At 39.5% G+C, this 20,065-nt stretch overlaps 1 protein-coding gene across 2 annotated transcripts in view; it reads right to left on the reverse strand.

Moving 5' to 3' along the window:
• The window catches only part of tbc1d19 (TBC1 domain family, member 19), an 81,769-nt gene that overhangs the window by 49,294 nt on the left and 12,410 nt on the right, over nt 1-20,065 (reverse strand). Inside the window, exons 2-6 of one of the 2 annotated variants that reach the window (XM_052042687.1) lie at nt 19,335-19,407; nt 10,188-10,233; nt 6,844-6,919; nt 1,042-1,116; nt 873-936 (exon numbers count right to left, since the gene is read on the reverse strand). In XM_052042687.1, coding sequence (XP_051898647.1) covers nt 873-936; nt 1,042-1,116; nt 6,844-6,919; nt 10,188-10,233; nt 19,335-19,407 — 334 coding nt within the window. Of the gene's footprint in view, nt 1-872; nt 937-1,041; nt 1,117-6,843; nt 6,920-10,171; nt 10,234-19,334; nt 19,408-20,065 lie in introns of those variants that run through there. The other variant, XM_052042693.1, reaches the window with a different exon arrangement.

Genomic DNA, 20,065 nt, shown 5'->3' on the forward strand with positions numbered 1-20,065 from the left:
ATCCAGTCGTTTCAGTTACTTAATTATTTAATGAGGGAATTTTAATTTGGCAGTATATAAAAAAAATTAAGTATTGGCCTTCAATGTAGAACTCCAACGTGCTACACAGCCAAAATTAATATTATATTGCAATATTAAGATGGGTCAAGGGTATGTTTTGCATCTTAAGTTGCCGTTAACTGGCAAAAAATGCTCAACAATATCTAAAGCTTATTATATAGTGTAAATAATAGCACAACATATTTTAAAAATTATTGGCATCAACTACCTAGTGAAATTTATTCCAAAACAATTTTTGTCCTCATATCAATGTTTACTGGGCAAAGCAATGCTGATAAAAAGGTAAATAGAACATTCGTTTTGGGAGCCCAGTATCAGCATCAGGGATTCTCACAGCAATGGAACTGAAGTGACATGCCAGGGGAAACTCCTTCACTCTGCCAAAAAAAAACGGACCTCAGATGCAATCTCTGTTGAATATTTCCAATTGTTCTAATATGAAACTTTCTATTTTGCTATACCAGTTACTGGAATCATATCAGACTGCCAGCTGTATTGTACAGGATCGGAATATATAATTGAAGAGAAAATTCCATTTTGCCGCCCAGATAAAAATCTGCACTGCTCCACTTTGCATCCCACCTCCCCACTCCACCCCCACCCCCCAAATCCAACACAATGATCAATTTTAAAAAGTTGAAAAGTTGTTCAGTTACTGAGGCTGAATCACACAGAATGCATCCATTGATTAACAGTCTCACTGGCACTAGATTAACACATGAATAGGCACATCAGGCGATACATTTGTCACATGTCCTTATTCCCAACCAGACTTTTAATAATAAATGTTTTGATTGCATGAATTTATGTACCTGGCTCATCAGTTCCCATCTCATTCCATTTGTGCAAAAGCTCTTTCTGTTCATCTGCTGATCTCTGCTTTGAAGAAGGAAGTACCTTAAATCTTTATGTTTCAGCATCTCAATAATTACAGCACTGTAAACATATCTTAAAGAGTAAATTAATACAGTTGTGCTGTACCTTTTTTGCTAGAGGGATGCTCATCTCTGTGCACATACTGTTTAAACTTTTCAGAACACGCTTTTCCCAGTTTACCTACAAAAAAAAGACACACAGATCTCAGATGTCCAAAAACATCAGAGTCGATAATCTTACAGGAACTCTGGTTTCATTAATCCAGATAAATAGCTCTTTACTCAGCACTTAAAGTAAGACTGCATTGTTTACCCCAGAATTTTGCCCATTTGTAAACTTTCAAAATTATGAAATGCTCAAATAAAAACATTAGATATGTCCATATTTCAGTAAGGATGTTTTATTAATAAGATGGAACATAATTAGAGGCTTGTATTTGTAGAAGAGATAATCTAATCAACTTAAATTTAATAAATATTAAAGAAACTATTTGGTTAGGTATTTTTCAAAACAATCAATTGAGGAATCTGTGTACATCAGATATTGCTAAAAATGCCATGTTTTATACAAAAAAAAAATTATTAATCAGAAACAAGAGGCAATCATTTTCCCCCATTCTCAAGTATCCCTTTTAAACTGCAACTGCATATCAGTCAGGTGAATAATTTTTTTCGAACTTGATCCCAAATTATATAGGACCTGAATGTTTCAAAAGTGGATAACAGTTCCATTGTGTAAATGACCATTTCCTGAGAAGCAACCATCCACGCGAGTGGTGACACTCCAAATGTTCCATGCCCAACTATTTCTTTAGACTTTTCATGCCATTCTCCTCTGCCTGAGCAAACGAGGGCAACTGGAGCAATTCTGAATGCAAAATTGAACCAAAATTGCATCCAACAGCTTCTCTCTGATTGCAATTAAGCTTCTCCATTCTCCAGTTGTTGTCCTTCACACTGTTTACCAAATTCATCTCAGCCAACAAACTCAAGATGTTCTTTTACTCCACCCTCACTTCTGTTTACCTAATTTTCTGCCCTAAACACTTATCCATCAACTTTATTAACCAATGGTCATCTTCAAAAATATTTTCTATCCATCTCTGAAATATCTAATTCAGTTTTTTTTAAAATTAGAAATAAAAACAGAGCGTCATCAAAAGTTATTAATGAATCTGTCAGATTGCCACAAAAATCCAAATAGTTCACGTAACAATCTCCATGAGAGCACTTTCTTCAAGTCAGTAGGTTGTATGTTGTGGATTTCAACCACAATCATAGACTTTAAGCGACTAATCTCAATTGACACTCTAGTGCATTAATGAGGATGTACTGCATTGTCACATCATCAAACATCTATACACACTTAGTAGCATTTATTATTCAAACAATATCACAAAAACAGTTAATTTATGTTATTGATGTTCCTAGGATCATGCTGTGCATGCATTGGCTATATTACAACAGTGGCTACTCTCTTCAGTGTTCTTAGATATTTTTGAGATTCTGAAAAGTACTATAAAAATGCAAAAACTGGAACCAGTCACATGCTATGATGGATCTCCTGAACACTGACCCAAAAGCCACATTTACAGGAAGTAGTATCAGTTTCATGCTCAAGCCAAGTCTCTGAACGACTGAAGGGCAGGGATGGAAAGGGAAGGGATGATGTCACTGAAGTTGCTACAAAGCTTCATGGATAATATGTTTCAGGAGATGGTCATCCTGCACCACGTTCAGGTACAAGGAACAGTGGCAAACTAGCGGGTATAGGCAGATATGCTGGACTCACCCAGACAGTGCAGCCCTCACAACCTAATATTCAGTATTAACCTCATTGGGGTGGTCATGTTTCAGGTGAGTATGGTCAAAAATAAATCCATAACAATATGGATCTGGATGCACAGCGGACAAAAGGAAGTACAGGAATGAAGATTTATTGGGAAGTCAATGGCCAACAGGGATGGTCAGACATTTCTGCAAAAACAGATACGGTTCCAAATGATGTATTGTCTCTCTGGTGTAACACAACAAGAACAGAATACTGGAAGCACTCAGTAGATCAACAGGCATCAGCTGGGGAAAAAAGTCTGCGTTTCATGTCACAGGCCATTCATCACAACTGGACAAGTGAGAGAAAAAAAAACTTGTGGGTGGTTGGGGGGGTTGTGGAGGGAACGCCTGTGATCAGGTGCAGACCACAGTTGTCATAGTAACCGTTATTTTAAAAAACAGTTGTTGGAAACGGAAGAGAGAAATAAAAAGAAACAAACTGAAACAGAGCGAAAGAGCCATATCTGTGGAGGAAATAAAAGTGGTTTCCTGAAATTGTTAAGTTCAATGTATCCAGACCGAAGATTAGATATTATTTTTGATATAATGTTGGCCATTGCTGGAGTAAGGCGACAGTTTGAAGACAGAGGTCAGAGTGGCAATAAAGTAAAGAATTAAAGCGAGAGGAGAATTATAATGGTGGGGTGGGGTTCAGGAGCCTCAATGGATCAAAGGGTCAGGTGACTGGCTCACAGGACCAGAGGTTTAATGGGCTTGGTAGGTCAACAGTTCTGAGCCTGCATCTCAGCAGCAAGGACTAACATGGGATGGAGAGGAAGGGGGGGGTGGGGGGGGGGGGGTAGGATGTGAGAACAGGGAGCTGTTGAGAAGAGGCAAAGAAGGAAATTATTTTGGGTGCGTGTGATGGGTAACACAAAGGGCCTGGTTGAATTTCCAAAGTGACATGAAATAACCTCAAATAGCCACCAGAGTTAGAATGATAGTGGGTATAATCAGATACCCAACTTAATGTGTAATGGGAGGCAAATATCCTTGACTGCATTGCATTCAGGAGGGAATGGCATGGAAAATAAAAACATCAGGGGGAATCGTGGAGATGTTTGGAGTCAGATTATTGTTCATGAGTACCTTTACACCTATACAAAAGAGTCATATGTTAGAAGGTCCAAATATGAATCAAAGTTCATTGGAGTTCAGACGTAGAAAAATAATCATTACACTTTAGATGTTTACTATGGATCCCCAAACAATGAGAATGAAATCGAGCACATCTGTGGCTGGATTTCAGAGAAATACAAACATAATGGAGCTGTAATAGAAGTGGCTCATCCTAAGACATCTAGGGGGCTAAAATATGTACAGGAAACTACTTTCAACAGTAAGTACACACCCGTAAGAGGCAAAGCTATATCTGTACAAACCAAACCTGCTTCCATGATGAAGAACAGTGGAATAATCCACCGTAAAACTCTCTGGACAATAAAACAGAATAAGGAGGTTTAAGACAAATACAGCAAAAAGCCAGGTAGAACCACAGAATGCATTGGAAGAGGGCAAAGAGTGGCTTTGCAGAGTGATGGGAATTGGAAAAAGGAAAAGGGCAAAGACAAATAGAGAATATTTGCAAAAATTTGCAAGTAACAAAAGTTCCAAAACATTGTATCATATAAAAAGGGGAAAATAAAGTGATTGAAGAGATAGTGGGGACAATAAAAATTGCAGAGGGCATATTTGAGTTCATAAAAGTTAATGGGACAGGTCCTGCTCGATCCAGCTCACCTCAACAACACCTCTCCTCACACATTTCCCCACAGTCACAGATACTTTCTGTGGCTCTGCAGGACTGATTGCACTGGAGGCCTCAGTGCCACAGCCAGTGAGGCAATACAGGTCTTAAATGGATCCCAAGGCTTCCTGCAAAGAACACACTAATGACCTTTAGGCAGCCCACTACTGTCTAAGGCTATTGAACTGTTTTCAAAATGTCTCTAATACTCAAAGGGTTCTACAATTTCCAAACAATTTTTGTAAAAATTACTTAAAAGCATCTTAAGTTACTAGAAGTTAAATAAAAGGAAAACAAAGTGGCTGACATAAAGCTAAGGGACCAGGTTCAAAGTGCATCTGGCCCCACAGCTCTGAATTTGTGTTAAGTCCAGTGGGGGAGCAGGAGATCAGATAGACCCACATCTGACCCCCAGGTCTTCTGTAACTTCTGCATTGCAGTAAACACATCGGTGGGGCCACACAGTGTTGCAGCTAGTACAGCAACCCAGAATCAATCTTGATTTCCCATATTGTCTGAGTGGAGTTTGCCTGTTCTCACTGTGACTGCAAGCATTTTCTCCAGGTACTCTACTTTCTTCCCACAGTGATGGTCATTTTTATGGGTATATATCCAAAAGGTCTGGACTTAGGCAAAAGGAAAAACAATTCCAAAGCTAATGGATGTTACAATACTTGCCTTTGGACTACCGAATAGGGGAAGAGTAGACTTCAGGGGGCATGGACAACTTACATGGGCAGACTTGCCACTCAATTGGATAAGTGTTTGATTTGGGTACCTGTAAATTTATGAAGATGCAGTACAAGAAGAGTCTGCTCCTATATGCACATATAATGTAAGCTGTACTATTTTCAGACAAGTGCCAGGGTAAGGCTAGTGAATACGTCAATAACTAAACAATGTGATGATTGACTTTGTAAACAAAACAAGCAATTTATGCTAAACCTTTACAAGTAACCTGGTTAGGCCTCATTTCTGAGCAAAGGATATCAATGTGAGACAAAGAGGTTTATCAGGATCACAACAAAAATGAGGGAGTTCACTTCTACAAAGAATTTTTTTCTGTTTACTGCAGAGAAGATTAAATTGAGACGCAATAGGAAATTTCACTGATGGAACTGTTAAGATCTGGAATACACTACTGAAATTATTGTGGAATCACACTTCACAACAAGCTTCATAAGAAAGTCAGACAAGTAATTGAGAAGGACTAATTTGTACAGCTATGCAAATTACGTGGGATATGCAACTAAATTAAGTAGCCCTTTCAATGGCCTCCCGCACTGAAAGATTCTACAATTCTATGATCAATACAAACATTCTCTCTTTTTATTTATTCCTTAAATTATCTATTTCAGTCTACCAAGTTCTTTCAGAAATATCACAAATGAGGGTGCTGGATATGGTTTGTAAACACATTTCTTTGAATGCTACCATTTTTGATGGATTCTTACAAAAATATCTTGAAATGCTTTGCAAGAAGCAGACTATAGCAAGCGAAAGGGGAAACAAATCTTGTCTGAATTTTAATCCAGTGCAATACCAAATAGCCTTACACATGCTAAGATAGTTGGGACTCTGTTGAAAAATGTTTTATTCAAATCCTGTTTAACTATAAAGAGGCTTCCGTAGCTTAGAAGGCCTAGAAATCTGGACTTGTAGAATTGTTTCTCTTGACAGTGTATGCGTGAAAATCAATTTCTACATCGTGCACCCCACCCAGAGTAAAACACAATTACAATCATTCCTGGTCAAACCACACCCCTGCGAGCTTGACTGGGTACATTAAGGTGAGAACCACACATGCATATGACGTGATTCTCACATTAAAATGATATACAATGCTTTGAAGTGTTGCAAAGAAAATTAGTGAAAATTATTTAGTGAAGCACTTTGTTAGAGAACAATCTCAGAACAACTGGATTTTAGTAATACCTTTTTGGGCTGGGGCTACAATTATTTAAGTCCTATTACTTACTTCTTTTCCTCTGGGACCCCTCCCGTAGAAGGTCATGCAAATCAATCCATTGAAGACCTGAACCTCAATCAAAACCCTAATTCCCATATTGCCACAAGCTATCAGTCAAGGAGACAATTATTAACGTGCCATATGACAACCCATTAGCATGCTTTTTAAAGTGCACATCTGTGCAATGGTTTCTTGTTAAGCATGTTTATTTTTTAGAGAAGAAGTTTAAAAAGCATTTATATTTTAAATGTATCCAACCTAATTGATTTTCCACAGTATAACAAAAATTGAAAGAACTGAACCACAATTTATTGGTAAATAACAATCAACTGATAATGCACAGAACCCCTTCAACCAACCTGTGCACGTCTTATGTACATCAATCCCTCCTTTGTGTGCTCAGGTGGAGCAGATGGATGACCAAGTTCAGGAAGGCTGTCAATCAGAAAAAGGATCAATCTCACTGATTTAAGCAATACCACAAAAAACATTTCTGGGAATTACAAGTAGAATTAAAATCCAAAAGGTGCTAAATGGAAATGGCTCTGAAGAATGCTAAATCTATTATTGTAAGTGTCAGTCCATGGCATACTATTGGAGCACCTGTATTGCAGAAAAAATGATTTTAAAAATAATCATAATTATTAAATGGTAGTATTCAGAGAGATTTGGTTATCCCTATACACAAAATGCAGAAAGTTAATGTGAAGAAGCAATGAGCAATTAGGAAGGGAAATGGTTAAAAAAAAAGGATTCCTTGCTGCAACTGAACAGATCTTTGACAAAATGTAAAACATCATGGGCAATTTTGGTGTCTGTACTCAAGTAGGGATATTCTTGCTTCGCAGGTGGTGCAACAAGGGTTCACTAGGTTGATTTGTAAGTTGAAGTGGTAGTTTTACGAGGAGAGCTGGGTTCATTAGGCCTATCCTCACTGGAAGATGAAGAAGAAGTGTTTTCACTGAAACAATCAAAAATTATGCAACTTGACAGAATAGCTGAGAAGCTCTTTCTCCAGACTTGCGAGTCAGGAACTAGAGGAAAGGTTCAGCATAAAGGTAAGCCATTTAAGTTGGAGATCAAAACAAATTTCTTCACAGATGGTTTTTAACCTCACTAATTCTCTACTGTGAATACTCAGTTGTTGAATGTGTTCAAAGTCAAAATAAATAGATTTTGGGATTCAAATTGAGTAAAGGGATACACAGAACCTCATGGGAAAGTGCTTAGGTCAAGGATGAGTTATGAAATTATTCAATGTCAAAGCAGGCTTGATGGGCCATGTGACCTACTCCTTATCTTATGCCATGATATTCAACATCTTTATTTATCATGTTGATAGTAACCTCCCACCCCAGACAGACAACTAAATGAAAGATGACTCCACATAGCTGCTGGAGCAATGAATAAACCCAAATATACTGTTTTCCCATGTTGCTTATTAAAAATATTTAGTCAGTTGCATGAAAATTACACTACATACCCAAGCACAAAAGGACTTCTCGTATAAATGCATAAAGCTGTCAATGACAAAGAACTTCATACAGAAATTTAGTAAAGTTTTATTAAAAGGCCAAAATAATAAGAAAAAAGGAAAAAAAGTTTCCCCACTATATACATTTATCACAATTCTTTGAATGTCTGCATTTTCCTCAGTACAGGAATAAAGCCCAAGTTGACTGCACAAAACCACACACTTAGCCTGCACATCAAACTGTAACCATGATATTGCAGATAGATAATATTGAAAACAATCCTCCACCTTGTTATTGTATAAAATCCTAGAAGCTGTGCTACTACTCCAGTAGTTTTGATTAGAAGTTGTACCAAAACAAGCTAATAGTCTCTGATCCCAAACAGGGGATCTCTGGAATGAGGCTTGAATCCACAGCCATCTGAGGGAAAGGTGCTACTTGCTAAGTGAAAACTGGCTAAGCACTTCTGGATAGAAGGGATAAAAGGACAGGTTATGCACTTCCTGAAATTGCATGAACATGTGCCACGAGGAGTGCAAGGGTTGGTGGAGGTGGAAGACAGAATCAGAGAGTCGCAAAGAGAGTGATCTTTTCATATGCCGATGAGGGGAAGATGTGTATGGTGGTACCATCACATTGAATGTGACAGAAATTACGGAGGATAATTCATTGAATGTGGCGGCTGGTGGGGTGGAAAGGGAGGACCTGGGGGACCCAATCCTTGTTCTGGGTGCAAGGAGAGGGATCTAGAGTAGAATTGCTGGAAATGAAACAGAATGGCAAAATGGCACCTTCCCTTCACCAACTGTATTTATCCCTTCCTTTTCAATCACTCAGGAAACCAAACACTCATCTAGGCAAGCAACAATTCACTTGTATTTCTTCCAATTTAGCACAATACTGTGGACTCCATTACAGTGGAGAAACCACACATGAATTAGTGACCACTCTGCAGAACACCTTCATTCTTGCAGGTTAAAGAATGACCCCAAGCTTCCTGTTGCCTGGAACTTCAGTTCTGCATCGTGCTCCCATTTAACCTCTCAGTCCTTAACCTCTAAGCTTGAACAGCTTCTTATCTTCAAACTAGGAAAATAACAATTCTCAAATCTTAACAATGAATTCAATAAACCTTCCACTTTGCAGCAGAACTGGCTACTTCAGATGAAAGTTCAAGAGCCTTAATATTATCTGGTTTTCTTCTCTCCCCAGCTGCCAGAAATGCTGGGATTTCCAGAATTCTCCTTTTTGCTTCTAATTTCCAGCAAAGGCAAATGTTCAGCAATTTTTTTCTTCTCTCCTGTGCCTTTGTTCATCTCCTATTTACAATTCCCCTGCAATGATCAGCTGCGTTTATCAAGCCTTCACCATCCTCTTTAAGGTGGCACCACCACTACTTGGGCCATTCAGTTTCCACTGGTCTCTATCCCATCTAACATTTCCTTTTTTCTCTTCACCCCCAATCCCTTCTCTGCACCTTAAAATGTCTTTGATTGTGACTTTTCCCAATTACGGTGAAAGTTCATCGACCCAAAACATTTACTCGTGTTTTTCTCTTCACTGATGGTGGCTGACCTTTCCAACATTTTCTGCTCTTAAACTAGCTAATCAGATGCTACAAATTATAGGGAAATACGTAGGGAACATTTGCAGAACAGAACAGGCTCACCTTTTAAACCATATAGATATTAAAGGTCTGCATTGCATCTTCTAAATTGTACTGTCAGGAACATTGTCATGTGTATATTAAACAGAGTTTATCAAGCTTAGGCTGTATTCCTATAACATGCAGATAATGCTTAATCCAGAATTGATACTCTTTCCTACACCATAATGCACAATGACATGTAAAATCAAATAGACTCAATTTCCCATTCAATTGAATTCCAGATCCCAAACACTTTGTTGAGGTGCAATGTGGAATCAACACTAGGTGTCTCTATGAAAGGAAGGATGAAAACTCAGATTAGTTTTATGTATTTCATACTACTCCTCTCAATATATATACTTTTTTAATTTAGGGAAGATTCCCATCTACTCTTTTGACCATGGATGACAATTGACAATTCTGCAACACAAAGAGAAAATTAAACAAACTAAAAGACTAATGAAGTGTAATTTTGTTTTTAAAAAAATGCAAAAATTTTAAAGCATACAAATAACATAGGAAGCTAACAAATGCAAAGCTGCAGCACACATTATAGAAACGCACATCTTTAAAAACCTACACATTGAGCTCACGATAGACAGCGTTCTGCAGCTTCTTTTCCCAACCTGTAAAAACAAGCAAAATGAGTTGATGAAACTGTATATAGGAATACTACACCTTTTACCTCTAAACACCTAAAAGAAATTAATACACAGAACAAAATCTAGAACAAGAAAAAAGGAGGGCAATTCTGAAATTTAAATTCATAAAATTAGACTCAAAGAACCAAGATGTTGAAACAGATTTGTGGATTTAAAAGGTGATTGTTATTCCCATATCCAAATATTGTGGAACAATGAGTTCAACACATGGAGGGAAGCAACTGTGTCTTTTTTTTTCCTCCATTTTTAAGGATGCACACATTACTGGCCAATTATCCCCAACATGGTTTCAGTGATGAGCCACCTTCTTGAACAACTGCATACCTTCTGGTGAATGTACCCAACAATGCTTTTGGGTAGGGAGTTGCAGGATTTAGACCCAGCAATGGTGAAGGAATGACAATATAGCTCCAAGTCCAAATGGCATACCACTTGGAGGGGTGGTGTTCCCACATGCCTGGTCCCCTTGTCCTTTTTGGTGATAGAGGAGATGTGGTCAGAAAAACCTGTGCACAACTGCAGTGAATTGGCACATAATGTAGTCCAATGTGATGGCAGTGCAGAGAATAAATGTTTAAGGTATAGGCCACATCAATCATATAAGCTGCTTTACCCAGATGGCATTGAGTTCGTCTAGGCAAAAGGAGAGAATCCATCACATTCTGGCCTTGGGCGTTGTAAATTATCAAAAGGTTTTGAGTGTCATTTGCAACAGAGTACCCAACCTCTGACCTGCTCTTATAGCCACAGTATTTAAGTGGCTGGTCCAGTTAAATTTCCAGTCAATGGCAATTCTCCAGGATATTGATAACAAGATCCTCAATAACGGTAATACCAATGGTAGGTGGTTTGTTGTTTAGATCGTGCTGCATACAGGCACAGACTACTTCATTTTCTCAGGAGTTGCAATGGAACTGATCATTGTATGATCAGTGAACGTGCCCACTTCTGACTAGTCATGGAAGAAAGGTTATTGATGACATAGCTATAGATCATTAGGCCTAGAATACTGACCTAAGGAACTCATGTGGAGTTGTCCTGAAGCTGGGATGATCTCCAAAAACTAGAACAATCTTTCTTGGTGCAACAAATATCTCTAACAATTGGGGCATTATCCCCTCAATGCCCACTGGCTTTAGTTTTACCAGGGCTTACACTCCATCAACAGCAGTCACTCTCACTTCACTTCTGACATTGGCGAGTAGATTACTGGCAGTAACTGCACCTTCATAGCACTGTCAATAAAAGCTTCAAATCTCTTTGCTTCTGTTTCCAAGTAGATTGATAGAGTAGTAATTAACAAATTGGATTTGTCCAGCTTTTTGCGGACAGAAAGACGATTGGAGTTGGGGATGGAGAAAGAACATTGATGAGTAGATTATTGGTAATAGCATTTAACTCTCTGTTTCCCAGGTTGGCACTATGACATTAAATCCATGTTCTACAGGAGTACCCTATTACAGTCAACCACGGGACAATGCCACTCAAATGCATAAGAACAGACAACATCATGTGCATCCCTGACACAGAAATCCTGTTAGAGTTATATGAGGGACTCATGATCAGAAGTGCCCAGCTGAATTTCACAATAGGCATGATTTGACCCAGAAATGATCACAAATGTAATATATTCCTGTTTAAATTAATTTTTGATCGGATTGCACTGAAAGCAAGTGTTATGCAAAGGAATTTATTTGCATAACAACTTCCTTGCAAAGCAGTTAACAGTATGCTGATAAGACAAACTTGTATTAAAAAAAAGTTAAAAGAATTGATTGAATCAAAAATTATGAGAGACAAAGAGACTGATCTTTGTCAGTCAAAGTGGGCAAGGAAACTGATCCACTTTGACAGATTGCTTTCTCCACCTCTTGAAAGCAGGGAGGATATTGATTTCTGAAACTTGCAAACGTCAACAAGTTCAGTAAAGGCTTCAAACAACGACCTGTCACCTTATCATAGCAAAACAAGAGAAACATGTCATGTGAAATATTTGGGTTTCTCTTGCATAATTTGTCTACCAATGAATTATGAACAGGGCTCAAATTACAAAATGCCACCTTTCTTATTTCATGGAAATTGGTTTGCTCATATAGAGATAGACACAAGTTAGTACATTGTGAAAATAAAGACTTGTACTGTAATTTGAACAAGACCAGCTAGACAACCATGAATATAATACAGGTAGGCCTCCAGATAACTTCTCTTAACAGGAATGAGGGAAAATAAACACCACGATCTTCATGTCTAACGTGATTTTTTTTTAGTTATTTTCATTCAAATAAAGTCTTGGCCAAGTTTTTGATCTATAGTCATTCAGGACTGCAGGTAGACAGTAAGAGACATCATTTTGTTTTCTCCTTTGTTGCTTCTATAAATTATTTTCTCCACTCTCAAGTATTTCCACCACCTCCGTCCCAAGCTATCACCACTTTTCTATCTTCTTACTCTCCTAATGCTATTCCAACTTGAATTTCCCCCTTGAATAACTCCATACCTTTGTCTCCATTGGCAATTTCAAAGGGTGCATTGTGCAGCGAGACAAAATGCCCCAATATCCTCTCATGCAAGGTCATGAATGCTGTAACCCCAAACTTGAGCAACTTTCTTGCATTCCTCAGGGTTTCTGCTAGGAAATCAACAATTTCTCAGCATTTCTCTCCAGAACCTACAAATAATGTCATTGCTAACCATGACACTATTGCAGACCACTACACTGCTGTTCTGACTTTAACAGGAACCACACCCACGAAGCAATAATATGTGCCAAATATTCATCACCCAGTTCTATTCTCCACCATCTGCTTCAAACTCCACCTCACAGCAATTTGGCCTCTCCAAATAACTGTGTCCTTGTCGTCCCTAAACACTGGTCCCTCAAATCTACCATCTCCAGTGGATTTGCTCCTCCAGTTTTGGTCAATCACATTACAGAATCAGAATCAGGTTTATTATCATTGACATTTGTCATGAAATTTGTTTTGTGGCAGCATTACAGTGCAAGACATAAAGACAAAAAATTACTATAAGTTACAAAAATAAATAGATAGTGCAAAAGAGGAATAATGAGGTAGTGTTCACAGACCATACAGAAATCTGATAGCGGAGGGGAAGATGTTGTTCCTGAAACGTTGAGTGTGGGTCTTCAGACTCCTGTACCTCCCCCACAATGGTAGCAACATGAAGAGGGCATGTCCCGAGTGGTGAGGGTCCTTAATGATGGATGCCACCTTCTTGAGGCACCACCTCTTGAAGATGGCCTCGATGGCGAGGAAGGTTGTGTCCATGATGGAGCTGGCTGAGTCTACAATGCTTTACAGCCTCTTGCGGTCCTGCGCATTGGAGCCTCCATACCAGGTGGTGAGGCAACCAGTCAGAATGCTCTCCACTGTACATTTGTAGAAATTTGCAAGAGTCTTTGGTGACACACCAAATCTCCTCAAACTCCTAATGAAGTAAAACCGCCAGCGTGCCTTCTTCGTGACTGCATCAATGTGTTGGGCCCAAGATAGATCCTCTGAGATGTTGACACCCAGGAACTTGAAGCTGCTCACCCTTTCCACCACTGATCCTCAATGAATACTGGCCTGCGTTCTCCCGACCTCCCCTTCCTGAAGTCCACAATCAATTCCTTGGTCTTTCTGACATTGAGTGCGAGGTTGTGCTGCAACACCACTCAACCAGCCGAACTATCTCACTCCTGAACGCCTCCTCATCGCCATCTGAGATTCTGCCAACAACAGTGGTGGCATTGGCGAATTTATAGATGGCATTTGAGCTGTGTCTAGCCACACAGTCATGAGTGTAGACAGAGTAGAGCAGTGGCCTAAGCACGCATCTTTGAGGTGCGCCTGTGTTGATAGTCAGTGAGGAGGAGATGTTACTATCAATCCACACTGACAGTGGTCTCCCAATAAGGAAGTTGAGGATCCAGTTGCAGAGGGAGGTACAGAGGCCCCGGTTTTGAAGCTTGTTAATTAGTACTGAGGGGACGATGGTGTTGAACATTGAGCTGTAATCGATAAACAGCAGCCTGATGTATGTATTGCTGTTGTCTAGGTGCTCCACAGCCGATTGGAGAGCTAGTGAGATTGTGTCCGCTGTAGACCTGTTGTGGCGGTAGGTAAGTTACGACAGGTCCAGGTCCTCGCTCGGGCAGGGGTTAATTCTAGCCATGACCAACCTCTCAAAGCACTTCACCACAGAAGATATGAATGCTACCGGGTGATAGTCATTGAGGCAGCTCACCCTACTCTTCTTGGGCACTAGTATGATTGCTGCCCTTTTGAAGCAGGTGGGAACCTCCAACTGCAGCAGTGAGAGGTTGAAGATGTCCTTGAACACTCCAGCCAGTTTATCGGCACAGGTTTTCAGCACCCTTCAGGTACACCGTCAGGACCTGACGGCCTGCAAGGGTTCACCCCCTTGAAGGATGCTCTGACGTCAGCCTCCAAGACAGAGATCACAGGTCCCCAGATGCTGTAGGGATTCACACAGGTATAGTGTTTTTCTCCCTTTCAAAGCATGTATAAAAGGCGTTGAGCTCATCAGGGAGTGAAGTGTCACTGCCATTTATGCTGTTAGGTTTCGCTTTATACGAAGTAATGGCACGTAAACCCTGCCACAGCTGTCGTGCATCCAATTGTGTCTCTAACTTCACACAGAATTGCCTTTTTGCTCACACGATGGCCTTTCATAGGTTGTACTAGGACTTCTTGTCGCATTCTGGATCATGGGTCTCGAATGCCACAGATCTAGCACTCAGCAGACTGCAAACCTCCTGGTTCATCCAGGGCTTCTGGTTTGGGAAAACTCCGTATATTCTCAACGGCACACACTCATCCATGCAGGTCTTGATGAAGTTGGTGATGGCCGCAGCATATTCATTCAGATCTGAAGATGAATCCCTGAATATGGTCCAGTCCACCGATTCAAAGCAGTCTTGTAAATGCTCCTCCACCTCCCTTGACCATACCTTCACAGTCCTCACCACTGAAAGAAAATAGTCCCAGCCTCTCTGTTAGCCTTGTCACTGTAGTCCATTATTCCAGGAGTCATTCTCATTTATCTTTTCTGCACCCTCTTAAATGCCATCACGTCCTTCTAATAACATGGTGACCAGAAATGAAACACAGTACTCCAGCTGAGTTCAGAGTGGTGTTTTAACAAAGATTCAGCATAACTTTCCTGCATTTCTACTCTATGCCTCGGTTGATAAAGCCCAGAATTGTCTACGTCTTATTATAACTGCTTTTTCCCAACCTGCCCTGCCACTCCAAATGACTGTGTGCATACATACTCTGTTTCCTCTGCTCCTGCACCCCTTTTAGAACTGTATCCTTTATTCTATATTGCCTCTCCTCATTCTTTCCATCAAAATGCATCACCTCACATTTCTCTGCATTAAACTTCATCTGCCATGCGTATGCCCATTCCATGGCCTGCTTATATCCACCTGCTGTCTCCTTCACAATACTGCCCATCTGCAAATTTTGAAATTGTAGCTTTCATCCTCAAGTCCACGTCATTAGTATAGATTAAAAAAAAGATAATGGCTCTAACACCAATTCCTGGGGAATGCCAGTATTCACCTTCCGCCAGTCTAAGAAACAACCATTCACCACAACCCTGTGTTATCTGTTACTTTGCCAACTTCATATATTGCTATTAATATCCCTATTATGCTATGTGCTTCAACTCTGCTGATAAGCCTGTTATATGGCGCCTTATCAAAGGCTTCTCAAAGTCAATGTACACCATATCAACTGCATTACCCATATCAACTCTGTCTGTTACTTCATCAACAAACTCAATGAAATTGGTTAAATACAATTTTCCTTAAATCCATTATGGTTTTTCCTCCAGGTGATTATTAATCCTGTCCCAGATTAATATTTCCAAAAGCATTCTTATGATCGAGTTTAAACAGACTGGCCTGTAGCTGCTGGACTTCTCTTTATTCCTGTTTCTGAACAAACGAGTAACAGACTTTACTTTCCACCACCCCCCACCCCCACCCTGTATTCAAAAAGCATTGGAAGATGATAGTCAGTACCCCCACAACTTACTGCCATACTTATAGAGTCATAGAGCAATACAGCAATGGATACAGGCCCTTCGGCCCAACCAGTCGTGCCAACCACAGGGCCCACCCGGCTAGTCCCAACTTCCTGCAAACAGTTGTAGTGAATAGTGGGTTCTTCTATGCCGATCTTGTTACCACATTCACTCACTCAGACTTCACTACTGAAGCTGAAATATTTTTCTTTCCAAATCTAGGATATATCCATATGGTCCTAGTAACTTGCCAACTTTAAGTTCAACCAACTTTTCTAATACCTCAATGCTATCAATTTTTAATGTATCTGGTGTCTCAATTAACTTCTCCTTCAATACTACTTTGAAATCACACTCTTCCCTGGTGAAGACAAAAGCAAAGTTCTCATTTAGTACCCCAGCATCAATGACCAGGTTCTTATTCTGTCCTTAATGAGCCCCACACATCCATGTGCCCCCCTTTTTGCTATTTATAAACCTATAGAACAATTCTGGATTCATGTTTACATTGCCAGCTAGTCGCTTCTCATACATTCTTTTTGCCTCTTATTTTAGTATTCATTCTCTGTCTGGTTCTTAGTAATCTGACTCTTGCTAGAAATTAACAACCCAACATGCAGTCTTTTTTTTTTGAAAGAATACTCTTCACTGGTGAAGACAAATGATAGAGTTCCCTTGGTATTCACCTTCCAACATCAGCCTTCGCATTCAACGTCAGACCTGTCCCTCTCCTCCCCTTCTGCATTTAGCAAGGACTGCTCACTTCGTGACTTCCTGATCCACTCTTCACTCCCCATTCCATGGCACCTTCTCATGCAACCAGAGGAGATACAAAGCCTGCCCTTTCCCCTCTTTCCTTCCTACCATCCAGGGACCTAAACAATCATTCCAGCTGAATCAGCAATTCACTTGCACTTCTTCCAATCTAGTCTACTGTATTCTGGGATCACAGTATGGCCTGCTCTACACTGGAGAAACCAAGTACAGATTGGGTGACCGCTTTGCAGAGCACCTATGGTCAGTCCACAGGAGTGACCCTCAGCTTCCAGTTGCCTGCCATTTTAATTCCCCATTCCACTCCCACTCTGACTTCTCTATCTGTAGCCTCCTGCACTGTTACAAAGATGCCCAAGTTGGAGGAACAATACCTCATTGTTTTGTCTGGGCATGTTTCAGCCTGCAGGACTCAATACTGAATTCTCCAACTTCAGATAGCTCACTTTCTTTCCATTTGTGTCAGGATCGGTCATTTGTGCTTGCCATTCCTCTCCCCCTTTTCTTTCCCTTTCATTGGCGTGTTCTGGCATGCTCAGTATGTCCCAGCTGGACAGAAATACATACCCAGGCTTCACTACGTTAGCAACACATTACATAGACAAAGGAGCTTAACTCTCCATTCAATGGCTGTCCATTATTTTACCCTATTACAGACATTCCCTTTGTCCACCCGTTGCCTTCCTCCACCTTCTCTGTTACTTAGACTAACTTGCTTTCTCTCTTTCTGTGGAAGGGTCTTTCATCTGAAACATTAACTGGTTTCTCTTTCCACAGATGCTGCTTTACTGGCTGAGTTCTTCCAGCATTTCTGTTTTTTGTTTCAAATTCCTGCATCTGCAATTTTATTTGTTTTCCAATGTAGCCTTTTTTCTTGTTTTATCTTCCTCTGCAACTCTTTCATCATAAATGCTCCAGATGTGTTTGTTCTTCCTTGTTTGCTCCTTGAGTATTTTCCAATGTTTGAAGATTTACACCTTAACAATTCACCCCAATTAACTGTTGTCAATTTATTTGTCAAGTCATTGAAATTTGCCTTATTTCCATACTAAACATTGATTTATAACTCTTCTTCACAACTACACTCATGTTATGGTCCCTATTTACAACATAGTCCCTCAGTTAGATTACTAGTTTTGGTTTATTGCTCATCAGTAAATTAAGTATCCCATCTTCTTACAAATATTCCAAAACATATTGGGCCACAATGTACTGATTTGTAGCCAATTCTGCAGAGAACAGCCTGTTAACTGCAGTGCATGAATCAACTATGCTCCAAATTCCATGCCTGAACATTGCAATGCAGAAGTCAGGAATAAGCCAGAGGTCAGATGCCAGCTCATCTGGCCTCCCACTCTGCAGCTGGACTCAGTACCAAGCACAGAACAAATGTAGAGATGAAGGGGTTAATACTCCTCACACCTACTCCTTCCATGTAACACTATCCATTCATCCAAGTAGGGGTGGGGTGTGGAGGTCACCAAACTTGACTGAAAAGGTAAAGTCAGGTTAATGTTTTTTTAAAATAATTTTAGTCACTATGTTTGAATTAATTTCTAGCATGTGTGTTTTTTAGTTGTTTTAAAATTACTTATATCGTTTTGTAGGTTCCTGATCAAAAAAGACACTTAAAAATTGTTCAAAGGTCTTAAAAAGGTTCGAAGGTCAATTATATCATCATTTTCTTCAAGTTGAATTTACGTTTCCAAGTCAAATTTACAATGATGTACACCCCAGCTTTCCACCCCTTCAAGAATCAAAACAGCTTTAACAAAGTCATACACACTATCTTTGACTATGGAAATAGTGCATCATTCCTCCTCAGGATCACAATGTAATAACCAATCACATTAAGACACTATGATTAATTAAGCACAATGAGACTTCAAAAACCAGAAACTGCAAAAGTAAACTACATATTTTTTTTAATTTTTATTATAAAATTATTATAATAATTTGTCTTTATCTTATAGTAATTTTTAATGTCTTTTGTGTTTTTATGTCTGGCACTGTACTGCTGCCACAAAACAACGAATTTCACGACTCGTCAGTGATATTAAAACCTGATTCTGAATTTACCCAGATTTACACTTTTATACAATAGAACCTATATGAACAGTGTTCATTTGTTAGCACCATCAACCGCATTTCCTTTCCACTACATTTTCTATTATTGTTTCATTAAATATCCATCCAGATTTAAGAAATTCAATTTGCAAGGTGTATTGTTTTACCCGATTTCCGCAAGAATTCCTTCAGATCTTCCTTCAAAGATTCAATCCGAACCTCTGATTTACGTAGGCTTGTCTGCAAGCAAGACAGAAACAGGGTGTGAAAACTTTTGATACGAGATGCAGTAGACATAAATGGATGACAAACTGTTTAGTCAGGATTAAGAAAATATAGATGTGAAAATCATACAATTATATAGGGCCTTGGTGAGATCGCAGCTGGAGTATTGTGCACAGTTTTGATCCTATGAGCTAAAGGATACTGTATATCTGGTATAGAAAGAACGTTACGAAAGTTCAGTGGCCTGGTTCCCGGTATTACCCATGTGTAAAGATTGAGTAGACCGAGCATGGAGTTTAGAAAAGTGAGCAGTGATCTCAGGAAACTTAAGTTCTTATGGGGTTCAACAGAGTGGATGCAGGAATGTTGTTTCCCTGGTTAAACAGTCTAGAACCATGGGTTAGTTTCAAAATGAAGGGTAGTAGACCATTTGCAACTGAAATTAGGAGAAATACTTTCATTCAGATAATGGTGAATCTTTAGAAGCCTGTGAAAATTGAGTCAATAAGTTCAAAACAGAGATTGATACATTTCCAGATATTAAGGGAATCATGAGATATGGGAATAGAGTGGGAAAATGGCACTGAGGTTGAAGATCAGACTTGATCTTAATAATGACAGCGCAGGCATGGAGGTCAAGATCGTCTATGCTAATCCTTATGTCTTTATGCCC

Source organism: Pristis pectinata, chromosome 2 (assembly GCF_009764475.1).
Source record: "Pristis pectinata isolate sPriPec2 chromosome 2, sPriPec2.1.pri, whole genome shotgun sequence".
Classification (NCBI taxonomy): domain Eukaryota; kingdom Metazoa; phylum Chordata; class Chondrichthyes; order Rhinopristiformes; family Pristidae; genus Pristis; species Pristis pectinata.